General features: G+C 40.1%; 1 protein-coding gene and 2 non-coding genes across 3 annotated transcripts; all 3 read left to right on the forward strand.

Moving 5' to 3' along the window:
* Positions 1-2,942: 2,942 nt before the first annotated feature.
* Positions 2,943-9,227, forward strand: snx15 (sorting nexin 15). Its single transcript, XM_022758401.1, has 7 exons — positions 2,943-3,134; positions 3,808-3,964; positions 4,625-4,740; positions 4,909-5,188; positions 5,315-5,488; positions 6,622-6,819; positions 8,581-9,227. The coding sequence occupies exons 1-7, from the start codon at positions 3,036-3,038 to the stop codon at positions 8,718-8,720; spliced, it is 1,164 nt and encodes a 387-aa protein (XP_022614122.1). The 5' UTR covers positions 2,943-3,035; the 3' UTR covers positions 8,721-9,227.
* On the forward strand, positions 7,638-7,719 carry trnal-aag. Its single transcript has one exon. It is a non-coding gene; the product is annotated as a tRNA-Leu (tRNA).
* Positions 8,140-8,221, forward strand: trnal-aag. The gene has a single exon. It is a non-coding gene; the product is annotated as a tRNA-Leu (tRNA).
* Positions 9,228-13,960: the final 4,733 nt, after the last annotated feature.

Genomic DNA, 13,960 nt, shown 5'->3' on the forward strand with positions numbered 1-13,960 from the left:
ATCCCTGAATCCCTATGAGAGAGTTTATTTTGCAAGACAGCATGAGCTTGACAAAAAAAAAAAAAAAGCACAGCAGGGCAGACCTGGACCAGTTTAGACCAGTCTGGCTGAGTTCTTGTGCTTTCATCTCATTGTTTGATACAGTTCAGGCTCAACCAGTGTAGTTCAGGGAAACTCTGCTTTCATTTAATCTAAAAAAGGTATTCACAGATTCATTTATTCAGCTTTTGAACAAGCATGAACCTGTTTTCCTTTTCAAATGTCCAATCAACAGGAAACATGATACAATATTATTTTTGTGCCCTGGATACAGTGTAAAAAGATATTTAGAAAACAATTGACATAGCGTGTTGGGAGTGAAACATTTCATAAGTTGATGCAACAGACACACATTCGATAACATACAATCTTCTTCATAGGGACTTTGTCACATTGTGTAATGTTATTGCTTTATGTTCAGTTTCACTGATATGTTGTAGGTGTACATTAACTGGGTTTTATATAAGTGTAGCAGTGATATCTGAATTCAAACCCCCCCAATGCAGCTGATTGTACATCTAAATAATGTTTCTACCTCTATTCGCTCCCTTCTTCCATTTGTATTTCTGTCTGTAATTTATTTCCTCCTCTTCTTTTGTCTTTTTTTGTTTGTTCTCCTCTTTCCCATTAGATGAGACTGTATGGCCCAGTTTTCTCACACAGACAAAGAGGAGACTGTTCACCATGGAAAGCCTCCCTCTCTAACTCTGCACTGGCATGAATGGAGAGCTATATGGACAAAGCGAACACTGATTTGTTCATCACATCAGTAAAATCACCACAATATAAAGTAATACATACAAATATGTAAAAGAATTTAACACATTGAATACAAGAACTGTGTGTTGTACAAACTTCAGAAATTAAACAGAATAAAACTAAATAAATGGACTGACTTGATCACCCTTGGTTTGCAGCATGCTAAGATAAACTTCACAACTAATATTCATTGCAACTTCAAGCACAACGTTTTGTGAAAAATGTAACTATATATTTTTTTAAATCTTATAATATTTCTCTTATATTAAACACATGAACATCTCCCTCTCTCACAGTCTCTTTCTTATTCATGTGCTCTCTCCTCTCTCTACATTTTTTCACTGCCTGAACTTCGTTCCCTCCTCTCAGCCCCTTTCTCTCCTCCTATTACCACCTCTTTCTGTCATTAAGAAACAATGGCAGCACATTATATAAGAATGCTCCTTTCTGTGAGAAGAATTTCAAACAGTTCAATTCACAGTTCCAGTGCTCTTTCTCTCTCTTCTCGTCCAGGAAAGTGGAGTGCTGGGTCCACAACTCAGAGGTTGATGGATTGAAACCATCCTCTGCTATGTTGTGTGAAACATCCTCTCATTATCACAGATTGTATCCACCAATATATCCCTATAATGCCAACTATACACATCTGTGTATGAAAGTAGAACACTGTGTCCTGAACCTGTTCGACTGCTGTCTGGATGGAGGTTGTCAGTTTTTTGTCAGTGAAGTCAAACCAGGCGCACAGGTTGTCTTAGATTAAATATTTACCTCATTTGTGTCTGCTAACATTTTCCCTTCAATTTAACAAGCAATTACCAGAGAGGAAAGCAGCAGCAGTGAAGATGAACACTGACCTTTGGAGCTGCAGCCTGTTGGATATAAACTCACACTTTACCTACCTCCTGTTAAAGCAGTAGTCAAAACACCAATTTTTCTGATAATTTGGCTTTTCCCAACACCTCTGAGTCTGTGAAAAGTAAATAAATTACAGGTGAAGTAACATTAATATTGTATGGTCTTTGACCTCAAAATCATATCACAGAGGAGCTGTGAAATGAATAAGAGCTTGGAAGAGAGGTGGAGAGCTTTGTTGCACAGCTGGAACTTCCTCAGCATTACAATAATGTCTGTTGTTTCCCTCTTTCATGTATTGTCTCAAACAGGGTATGTCCAAGACTTTTATGTGCTTTTCTTATTTAACATTCTTTGCTACAGAGACACAGACAGTCTGTTCTGCCTATACAAGCAATCAGAGTATGGATTGGTTGTATCAGAAAGGTTTCATCATACAGAATTCATAAAACTGTATTTGACCAAGTCATTTATTAGTAATCCACTTATGTTATAGTCAACTGAGTATATTACAAAAGTCTTTAGCGCCCCCTGGAGTATTCAAATGTTCCTTACATTTATAAACTACTATGGCAAAGACAATAGCCTACTGCTTATTACAGATACCCTCACACGTTTTAATTTGCATTGCCATTTAATTTGACCATCATTGTCATTACTTCTCAAGTATTCTGGATGTAATGGAGGATTATATGTAATTCCTCAATACTGACACAGTGGTAACCTCCTATTTCATGATCATTTATAAGAAGTTGGAATTGTAAATTGTAATTGCAGTTGTAAAATACATATAAGAAACTATGAAATTTGTGTCGTGGTGTGATTGTAGATTGATAGCCTATACATTCAGCTTCAACTGCCCCAATTTTAACAGCATTTGAGCTTCTAAAAGACTGACCACATCCACCACAGTTTCCATCACTGTGTCTGTGACTGATATTGCTGATTGCAATATAGAACACACACAAAAGTACAACTAGATATCAGTGTTACTGATATATTCCAGCAGAAAAAAGAAAATAAACAGAAATGGGTTAGAAAGAGAGATTTTGAACAAACCTTGCTGCAAAATTCAAACGTAATTTGATTTGATTAATAAGTATTACAAGTAATTAGGTTAAAAAGTAACATATTATGAATATTAGCACAACAACAGACAACGTGTTACACAAGAAAGGATAAAAAAACAACTAATATTCCCACAAAAACGGGAGAAAAATAACTTGACGCATCTACTAAACGTAATCACGCATTCGCACACGTCACCAACCAGGAAGTGAGCAGAGAGGAGGGAAGGCAGAATCACAACAGAGGCACTACAGCCTTTGACAGCTTTGGTTTGTGCCGCTAAAACACGCTGGTTGTCTGTCGTTAAAACAACGGACATGTCACGAAAACCCAAAGAGGAATATTACCGGTTCTTTACCGTTACTGAGCCTCGCACTCACGAGAAGGGACACACGGAGTACAAAGTGACAGCAAGGGTTGGTTTACTCATTATCTCTCGTCAGCTACAACGTCAACAATAGAAACATATTTTGTCATTATTATTATTCTCATTCTCCATGCTTGTTATTTCTCTTAAGTACATGATTTGTCTCGTATGTTGTACTACAGTCTCTGGTCAGTTACATCAATCAACTTAATGACATTGTACTGTTATTGGTTTATAACACAATGAAGTCACATCAGTCCCTGTCAGAAACAACACAAAGGCTCTGCAGCTAGCTCAGACAGATGGATAAATACACAATGGGCCTTTTATTTGAGGCACAGTGAACACTCAAGTGAAACAGAGAACTTGTGATTCTGTTCGTGAGCTCCAGCTCCCCCATGACCACAGTAATGTCCCGTGGTCTAGACAGGCATGCATACAAAATCAAAGGTTATCATATCTTTGTAAACTAAGTTCAATACATTGTCACTCTCCCTTACATCTACAGACAAACATATACATGACAACTTGAATTGACTTGAGTTTAAGTACTTTTACTCTGAGCTGCCTTTCTTCCCTCTCTGTCCTGTTCCATCCATTTCAAAATACCCATTATTTCAACAGATTGTCCCTTGCTATGTATCAGTGTGACAAAAAGCTGGTCTGAGGCTTAATGTTAAACATGGAGCTACTGAAATAATCTCTCCTCTCTCCGTTTGTAGTTTGTGTCCAAGCGTCGTCCAGAAGATGTGAAAGAGGTGGTTGTGTGGAGGAGGTTCTCAGAGCTGAAGAAGCTCCACGGGGAGTTGGCCTACACACACAGGAACCTGTTCAGGAGACAGGAGGAGTTTCCACCTTTTCCCCGTGCACAAGTTTTTGGTAAAATGTTGCAAAGATTGTGATAAACTGTGGATACATCCAATTCCAACACAGTCACATAGTGCTGAGTTGTTTGGTGTGCTACAGGGGCTAGATTCATAACAGAAATCAATCACAATGAACTATGGAAGTTTTTACAGTGTCAGAGATGTTTATTCAGCTCAGTTATCATTTTGATGCTGTTGTTTGTAGCTATTTTTTCATGCAGTTATCTAGTTGAGTGTCTTTCAGTCATTTCTGGTGAGGACATACTTGCTCAGCTTGTCTGGTTTTAGCATTTTGTAAGATTCTTGTAACATTTCCCCTGGGCTTATGACATACATTTTCAGTGGTTACAGATGTACAAGTGCAAATGCAGCAACATAGTTGAGCCATACTATTTGACAGTCACTGTTTCCAGTGAGTTTTTAAGGCAACATATACAGTAGTTGCTGTCTTGATGGATATGTTGAATGCACAAAGGTAAACTACAGCCTTAAAAAATGACCAATAATTTGAACAAACACACCTGAAAATCTCCACAAACAACACACACTGTCAGTTCTACCAGTCTGGCTTCCATTTCTACTGTTTATTTCCTTTATTTTTTCATCTAACTTTCTAGTATCATCATCTGAATCGTCATTATATTGCATATTATATAGTGTATTTCTGTTGTAGGAAGGTTTGATGAGGCTGTGATAGAGGAGAGGAGGAAGGCAGCAGAAGCTATGCTTTTGTTTACTACCAGCATACCTGCACTCTACAATAGCCCACAGCTCAAGGACTTCTTCAGAGTAAGACTCACACACACACATACAGGAAGTGAAACAGAGATGTAGTGGCCATGGATATCTGCACACAAAAAACATGCAAGTTCAAAAGTTGTAATGCTATTGGACTCCTTGCTTCCTCCTGCTTTTCACATATCCCCTCTGTTTTCCTCCCTCCCTCCCTTCTCTCAGGGCGGCGAGGTCACAAGACCTCTAGATCCAACCCCTCTGTCCACAGCCGGGCCTCTGCCTCCTCCTCTCATCCCCCTCCCAAAGCGGAGGGCCTCAGACTGTGAGCCAGCAGAAGAGGAGGAGGGGAGGGAGGCTCCGACTTTACCCCAGGACCTGGGCACCAACCTGGGCTTAGAAGTAGGAGAACCTGAGGTGGCGGCTGAAGCGTACAGCGAGATGGGAGGCTCTCCGAAAGAAGAAGAAAGAGAGGAGCTTAGTGATACAGATCTGGATGACAGAGGTACACAATGGATAAAGAAAATCTTTTACTTCTATTTTTAAACCAAGTCTGTACTTTCCTCTCCTCTTTTGCTTTGTTTCATTCTTATCCTTGCTCTTACCTTTTGGTTTGTGTTTCCATCTCCAGTCCCGTCTCCTGATCCATCTGCATCCAGAAACCACCAATCGCAAGAGTCCCAGGAAGAGTTTGATTCACTGTTTTACTCTGTGACTGAAGAGCAAGTCCCATCCCCAAAGGAAGAAGGTCCACCTCCGCTGTCTGATAATGACTTGGCTGTCTTTGATCCCTGCTATAAACAAGGTGAAAATAAATATGGATGAATCATATAAAACAATACCACTGCTTTCAGCCCTCTCAAATCTCTTTCCTAATCTAATTTTTACTTCTTTTTTTTTTTTAAATACCAAGTAATTTTCATTCATATTGATGCTTCCTGGTTGGACTATAGCAATAACATACTGTGTAATTTGTTCTAAATGAATGACTTTTCCTATAGTGCTTTCACACATGCACTACAATCCTGAACTTATCTTGTCTTGACGTTACCCGGAGGAGCTGCATGTGAGACCGCAAATGTCCGAATCAGTTTAATGGGACAGTAAACGGACTTTATCGAGCCAGCTCGGACCTACAAAGTTGTCCACAGAATTCACAGCAAGCGAGTGGGCATGTTGATGAGGTTTCTGTCTGTCACGCTCTATCCAGGCGCCACCCTTCACCTAAACCACCTTCCATAGTGTAATTCCAGTAGGTGAGAACGCATCTCACATGAACAGTCTCCTGTTGAGTGCTGCATGTGTAACAATGTCCAGAGAATCACGTCCAGACATTCATATGAAATAAGTACTCTAGACCTTAACAATTGAGTTATGTGGTAAATAACAAGCCTTTAAAATGGTTAGAATTTTTTTATTATTATTAATTTTTTTTTTTCTTCAACTGTTCAAACAAGAGAACTTGCAGTCTGGACCAAATGAAACGTTGGGAAGTTGATCACTGAAACTTCTGCCATATTAAACAACACTGTTGTCTCTACACGGTCATTAAAATGTGAAGTTAAAGAGTGGTTAGACTAGCATGGGTGCCTGACTTGGTGTGCTTTTTGTGTTTGTTTGTTTTTTTTCAAACCAGATCCAGAAATAGTCATGGCAAAGTAAGCTGACCCATCCTAAGGAAAGTGGTGTTGATTCAGCTATATTGTGGTAGCATGGCCGAGCGGTCTAAGCTGCTGGGTTTAGGCTCCAATCTCTCTGGGGGTGTGAGTTCAAATCCCACTGCTGCTAAGGGGCCTCTTCAAATTCATATGTCATGCAATTTGACATGTTATACAATAGAGGTGAAACGATTCTGAAGCCGAAGCAAACGTCTACAATCTTGTGCCGCAATACCAGAAGATCCACATAATAATGATAGTTCTCTCTTTTCTATTTCAGATAGATCCACTTCCTCCAGTGACCACTCAGAATTGTTCTCACTGCCGCCAACCAGTCTAGAAGGAGGGGACGTGGCTTATCTGAACCAAGCGGCCACTGAGCTAACAGCTGCCATGGAGAGGGAGAAGGAGGGAGAATTTAGTTCTGCCATTCGTGCATACAGGACGGCAGTGGATATATTGATCACTGGAGTACAGGGTGAGAAACATGGTTTGTTGTAAAAGGGGAAAGAAAGAAGGAAAGAGGGAGGGACATGGTAAAGTATTCAGGTCAGCAGTAATACAGTAATGTGTGTTTCCAAAATACTGATCAAAGAAACACATACTAACAAAAAAGAAAAAGCTAAATTGAATGATGAATAAAAAGTGTACTGTTTTGCACACTACAAAATTGAGTTGAAACAACACTGCAACACTTTCTGTGTTGTCTCTTTTTTTTCTGGTTATTAACAATCTCGCATGTGAGTCCAGCACACCCAGTCCATTTGATATAGCATTTTATCTGAATGCATTTCTGCTTGAATTATGAGCACAAATTATATTGTGCATTTAAGTTGAAAGGTGTAATACCCTACTGACCATATTCCCTCTGTGCTGCATATTCTGATGTGCTATGCATTGTACACAGCTGATAAACAAATAAAGGCAAATGGGCAGAGCAAAGACACCAGGCACCAAAGCAATTGTGGCATGTCAGCATGTGACCTCATAGTAAAATCAACATTGCTGTTTTGTTCAAGTATTTACCGTCCTGCTTTAGCGAGGGTAAACTGCGTGTTGCTCTGCAGTAAATATGTTGTGTCACTAATGGATGAGTTATTAGGTTAGTGTGCTCTCATGTCTCGTTATGATCTGTGTAAAGATAGTAAGGCCAAGCGGTCTGAGGCGCTGGGTTCTTTCTTTAGATTCTCTTCCAAAATGCTTCATCCTGAAGTGAACTGGACAGCCACCATGTGAGGGAAATCAGTATGAAAGTATGAAAGAACGAATTCTTGAGAGAACGTTTGAATGCCATGAGGTAGCGTGGCCGAGCGGTCTAAGGCGCTGGATTAAGGCTCCAGTCTCTTCGGGGGCGTGGGTTCGAATCCCACCGCTGCCAGATCTTTCTTAATGGTGTTTTAACAATTGCACTTAGGTTTTGATAAATGATTATCTCTGATCAGAAAATTAAGATGATAAATAAACACATGGAAATATAACATTAGTACCTAGCCTGCCTCTTAACTCTGTGCCTTATTTCAAAATCACAGTTTGTTTGGAGTGGCCCTCCAAAATCAAAGCTTCAGGTAGTGAGAAAACATTTCACCTATGAAATGGGATGCTGCTTGTGACTTTTACACATTGCCACAAGCTGACAGCAGAATGGAAACCACATATGAAACTGACAATGAGGCTTTTATGGTATACTATTGATCTACCCTTCCCCAGCTGTTAGACTGATCAGATTTACTGTCAAAGGGGTCAAAGTTGACCCACCCTCCACCACGAGTTGTCTGAGGTTGATATCATCTATTCATGTGGTAGCGTGGCCGAGCGGTCTAAGGCGCTGGATTAAGGCTCCAGTCTCTTCGGGGGCGTGGGTTCGAATCCCACCGCTGCCAGGAAAACTTTTCAGTTTACATTTGCTTTCTGAAAAATTCAAATTGAAAATTAATTGATAGTTAAACGAGCTCAGTATAGTCTGAAAGGTGTGCTGTTTGCTCTCAAATCAGTGATTCCAGCCAGCATGCTTACTACCACTATCACCTAATCCTTAAAATTAAAAATCTAAAATCTTAAATTTTGAATAAAAAAAAAAAGTCTTTTAGCATTAGGATTAGGAAAGCTTTTGACATGATCTTTGCTTTTTTTTTCTTTTTCTACCCTACCTTTACCTCTCTACACCAGTGCTGTTACTGGACAATAATAATGGAAATAATAATCTTTGTTCTTCTTTCTGTGTGTGTGTCTGTCTGTCCAGGAGACCCAGATCCAGTACGCAAAGAGTCAGTGATGAGAAGGACCGCCCAGTATCTGAAACACGCTGAGATGTTGGTGGACAGGCACTCCTCACCCACACACACTCACACATCTACAAACACACATGCACAGGACCCATAGATGCACACAGATGTATTTGTATACACTGTTCCTACAAATGAAGACAGATCAAAGACTAAGCTCAGGGTTGTGACATACATACGCAAACATACATGTCACACACATGCAGCCACACCCACACACATACTCCTTCTGTCTTGAGGAAGATTCTCATAGACATACATGAGAAGTGAGAAGTGATGGTCATTTAGACCAAAACATTCACAAATATCACATCTATCAGGTGCAAAAGCACAGAACACACTCACACGCACATACGTGAACACACACTCCTGAGGTACACACTACAGTGCAGACTGTTTCTTTAGCTGCCTTTGTTTAGTAAAAAATCAGTGATTTACAGAAGCTAAGTATCTGGAAAGTGAAAGTAACTGTAAATTTAACTGGATTAATGGATAAACAATCCTTCATCTCTCTCTTTCTCTTTCTCTTGTTTAATTATTACCTTCCTTTTACAATCTTCTCTCGTTGAATACAGTAATGTGTCTGTATATTACGTAATTTGCATTTTGCACAATAAATGTTTTGTTAATAAATATGATTTTAATTTAAGTCAATAACACATCTGTTTTCTTGGGTAAAGTTAGAAAGAGCAGTTGGTTCAACAGTTTTTGGTAAAACTATTACATGACATAATCAGATGGTCAAAATAACTGTCAACAGGCCAGGATATTTTTGGATGTCTAACCCAGTCAGTTGTCAGCCTATAGTCTGAATCACTCACCATCTAAAATGCACATAATTTGTTTTGCTGTGGAATTATAATATTGTACCAACCCAGAATTGCTGATATATTTCTGTTTACAAGGGGCAAGAAACTACCAATCTGAGGTGTTTAGCAGTGCTTCTCAGCCGTAACAACGATTGATTTTAAACTATTCAGCATAACAATTTATTGTTTGTTTTGTAGTCAGCGGTATTTTCAATTATTTGTATATCATTTCAGAGTTTTCTTCCATGCTGTGTTACTGTCCTTAAATATACAATGGCTGCTCAACTGAATCCAGTGGTTGTTGAAGGTTTTGTAGGTTTGCATGTTTGCAGTAGCACATCATTACCTCTGAGGGGCACTGTTGGCTATTAGATCATGACAATTACACCTCTAGTGCAGAAACTCCTAATCCTCAGTTTGAACACTTACAAATCTGCAAAATCTCATATTAGTTTTCCTCATCTGAGCAATTTTGTCTATAAAGCCGCAGTTTAGTTCAGTAGTTACTAAAATAACCTTTTGGACTATTGAGGAAACTAGAACCTACACTGCACAGGATGAACTCTTCTAATTCTGCTTTTTCTTGTGTTAAATATACTGAATGTACAAAAAAATCCCCAGGGAAGGTATATATACGTATTACTCATAACTAATTTTGTTAGAGCAAAATAGCATCAAACATCACCATCAGGCCGCTGCTAACTTGTCATACTGATGGTAGTTATAGGTGTATATTATTTATGTCTATCATCCATTTGTATGTATGGCAGTATATGCTTGTGCTGCTTTACTTCCCCCAATTCCCTGCTGCAAACTATGTTTCCTGTGTCCATCTTTTGACATTGTACCTGGTTAAAGAACAGTTATAAGATGCATTAGAGCACTAATAGACTGATAACGTATGTGAGTACAGTATTTTTCCCAGTGATAGGCCATATTGTGCTAATAAACACATATTTCATCTTATTAACTATTCACCCCAGGAGAGAGAAGATAATTCATTCTTTTGCTGGAGCTTCAACGCACTGGCTTTGGATAACCTCATTTTTTAAGGTTAAAGTTTTGGTATTTTCGACGACACAAAAAAGGAGAAGGGTTGGGCGAATGGGATGCAAAAGAGAGGGAAAAGAGGAAAGAGATCAGTACCATACAGCAGAATCCCTTCTCTAGAGAGGAGAGAGGGATGGAGGCAGGACTGGAAGGACAAACAGATGGAGAGGCGACAAAAAAGAGAGGCCGGTGAGAGGAAAAGGCTACCCTTTCTCTCACCAGATGAGAACAAGAGGGGTTGCGGGGAATGAGAGATAACAGAGGGGATGGAGGAGAGGAAAAAAGGAGGGATGTGATTAGAGGATAAGCAGAGATCATCCCTCCATTGTTAAAGGGATGGAAAATACTGACCCTCCCTCTTCCTCTATTTTCATCCCCTCGTACCTCTTTTTTTTTTACATGCTTTGTTTTGAGCATTGTGGGGAGCTTGAAGAGGATGGAGGGATGGCAGAGAAAGCGAGAGATAACATTGCTCCATCCTGTTATATATCCCTCTTTTCCTCTCATCTTTCCACCTCTCTCTCCTTTCTATCCATCTCTCTTTCTAGTGCTGCACCTGTGAAATGCAGAGGATGTGAGATAGAGAAGAAGATGGAGAGACAAAGAGATGAAGGGAGGGAGGGAGAGAGGGATGAAACCGGGGGGGGGGTAGAGCCTCACAACATTAGCATGCTGAGAGTGTCAGCACTCTCCTCTTTTTCTCTCCCTCCATCCCCATCCCTCTTTCCATCCCTCCCTCTGTCTCTTTCTCCTCACTGGTCACTGCAATTATACCATCAAAACACTCCAGCCTGAGAGCATAATAGCTTCCCCCTGTGTGTGTGTGTGTGTGTGTGTGTGTGTGTGTGTGTGTGTGTGTGTGTGTGTGTGTGTATCAGAGAGCAAGCATGTGTGTGTTATCATGAGAGATCAAAAGAAAGAGATGTGTGTGTATATTTGTGCATAATTTAGTGCCATACATGGTGCATTACGTGTGTATGTATGACATGAAGGGCAGCTGTTGGTGTGAGCGTCGACGCCAAAGCTGGATTCACCGCGTGTGTGGGTGCACATGAGTGTGTGTGTGTGTGTGTGTGTGTGTGTAAGTAAGTATCTTTTGAGTCCTACCAGCTAGAAAAACTGCTTCTCCAACCTCTGACCAAACACACTCTTAAACGCATGCTAAGAGTCCCACTTTACACGTGTGTGTGTGTGTGTGTGTGTGTGTGTGTGTGTGTGTGTGTAGTGAGTTTCTATTTACACACACATACGCTCACACACACTAATGGATGCATGCAGGCATACAGTCATGGCTTTGAGACACAAACCGTTATGACCTACATGCCCAGTGGGTCATCATTAAGCCAAATAGCACACTCTGACACCTTTGGCTGTCCACACACACACACACACACACACACACACACACACACACACACTGTTTTTGTTTTTGTTCGCTCAACTTCCTTTATCCCTCTCCCCTTCCGCCCTATGTCTCTTTCTTTTTTCCTCTCATTCTATAACACACACACACACACACACACACACACACAATCCCCCCTCTATGAGCTTGTTATCCCTCTCTGTCCGTTTGTTTCTCTCTGTCACCTTGCCCTCAGCTATTTGAGTATACTTCTGTCGCTCTCTCACACTCCCATCTCTCTCTCACACACAAACACACTCATTCTCTTTCTATCTGTCTCACTCCCATGCTCTGCTCCAACCTGCTTCTCTCTCTGTTTCTGCCTGCCTTGACATATGTTATCTGCCTCTCAGTGTCTGTTTCACTTCAGCTCAGTTCCTGATTGTTATGTGAGAAGTATTGTCAGTGGCATTTTTAATACAACTGAATACAAATAATGAAATCCACACTTAGTATAGTGTGAAAATCATTTAGTGTGAGTCAGTGCAAAAGACTCAAATGAAGAAAACCTAAAGGACAACTCAGCCATTTTTAGACATAAAGTTCAGTTTATGACTGACAGGAAGAGGTCTACTACATAGTCTGTGAAAACAGATGTGGACTATTCTTTCATGACTCTTGAGAAGGTATGGAAAAATAATCCTTCTGATGTCAGAGCTTAACCTATACAAGGGACCTAAAATAAGAATATCTAGAATATATATTTTTTTCTGTCTCTTGTGAGTTCCCAAGTTTATGGAGGTGCAGTACGGAACTATACTAAACTAACTTCTTGGTATTTTGCTCCACATTGTTTGCAAGAGGAAGACAGAACAATGCATTTTATGTATAGTTCATCAGGCCTTGCTGTCAGTTAGGAGAACAAATGAAAACAGTTGTGATACAGGGAAGGTGATCTGAAGCTCCACAAATATTATTGTGTAATGAAACATTTTTTGTACATTTTGTACATTATACACATAATTGGGTTATTTAAAACTATACACAGAAACCTAATCTAGGGACTTAATAATGCAATTCAGGATGAATCTAAATGAAGGGAAAACCAAAACAATGAGCTAAAAGAGGATAAAATGTTCTATAGAGCTTAGGGAAACCTAATTCTCTGTAGGTTCGTCACTATGAGCAACCCCTGTCACATTATGCATAGTCATCTGAGCCATAGTTAATATAAAAATATTGATTAATGCAGGTTTATCTAGGTCTTTATGCCGCACATACGCCCTCACTTCACATTGTTGTGTTGTTTCCTCTTTATTATTGCTGTCTGTGGATATGTCAGGATTGCCTTCTCTTTACTCAACTCTTCCTGTCTGCATTGCCCTCCCTCTCTCTGCTCCTTTGTATATTCCCTGCTTTTTCTATCCTCCCTTTCCCCCCTCTCACTCTGTCGATCTTTCTCCCCTCTCACTCTCTCCATGTAAGTAAATCAATGAACATACACTTTATGCCATTTATTGATCCTTTCATATCTATCTGTCCTCAACCCCCCTGTTCTTGCCCTCTCTATTTCTCGCCGTTTTTCACTCCACTCTTTCCCCCCATCCTTTTTCTCACCCCTTTGTGCCTTTGAATTTATAATCTCTTTTCCCTCTTTTTCTTTCTGTCACTCCCTTTCTTTTTCTATCTCTCGCTCTGGGATGTCCTATTTATATGGTTGGCACCTTCATGCTTCTACTGAAGTGTGCCTATGTGCGTGTATGAGAGAGAGAGGGAGAGAGAGAGAGAGTGTGTTTGATGTTGGTCTAAGTGGTTAACATAATATGAGCCCTTGGAGAGATGACGTTCCCGCACTCACTCACACACACAGACACACACACTTGCACACAATTTCAGGCTTTTTGGTAGGCTTTTCTGTGAACAATTTGTGCTTTTTAGTATTCTCCAGCTTGTGCTGCAGATCCATGTATTATCTATCAATTGCATTCTCCCACTCTGCCACTCTGTCCAAATACACACTCTCTCACACACACACACACCTTTGTGGCTCGACTGTCTTCCTAGAATGACAAAAACCTGGTATTATCTTTTGTTATTTATTATTGCAGATGGAGCCATCATTTCATGACCTTGCCG

The sequence above is a fragment of the Seriola dumerili genome, unplaced genomic scaffold (assembly GCF_002260705.1).
Source record: "Seriola dumerili isolate Sdu_G_001 unplaced genomic scaffold, Sdu_1.0 BDQW01000295.1, whole genome shotgun sequence".
NCBI classification, from domain to species: domain Eukaryota; kingdom Metazoa; phylum Chordata; class Actinopteri; order Carangiformes; family Carangidae; genus Seriola; species Seriola dumerili.

Coding starts and splice junctions, on each gene's coding strand:
- snx15 (XM_022758401.1), top strand. CDS start 3,036: ATGTCACGAAAACCCAAAGAGGAATATTACCGGTTCTTTACCGTTACT. Junction 3,135..3,807: donor AGTACAAAGTGACAGCAAGG/GTTGGTTTACTC, acceptor CTCCGTTTGTAG/TTTGTGTCCAAGCGTCGTCC. Junction 3,965..4,624: donor TCCCCGTGCACAAGTTTTTG/GTAAAATGTTGC, acceptor TTTCTGTTGTAG/GAAGGTTTGATGAGGCTGTG.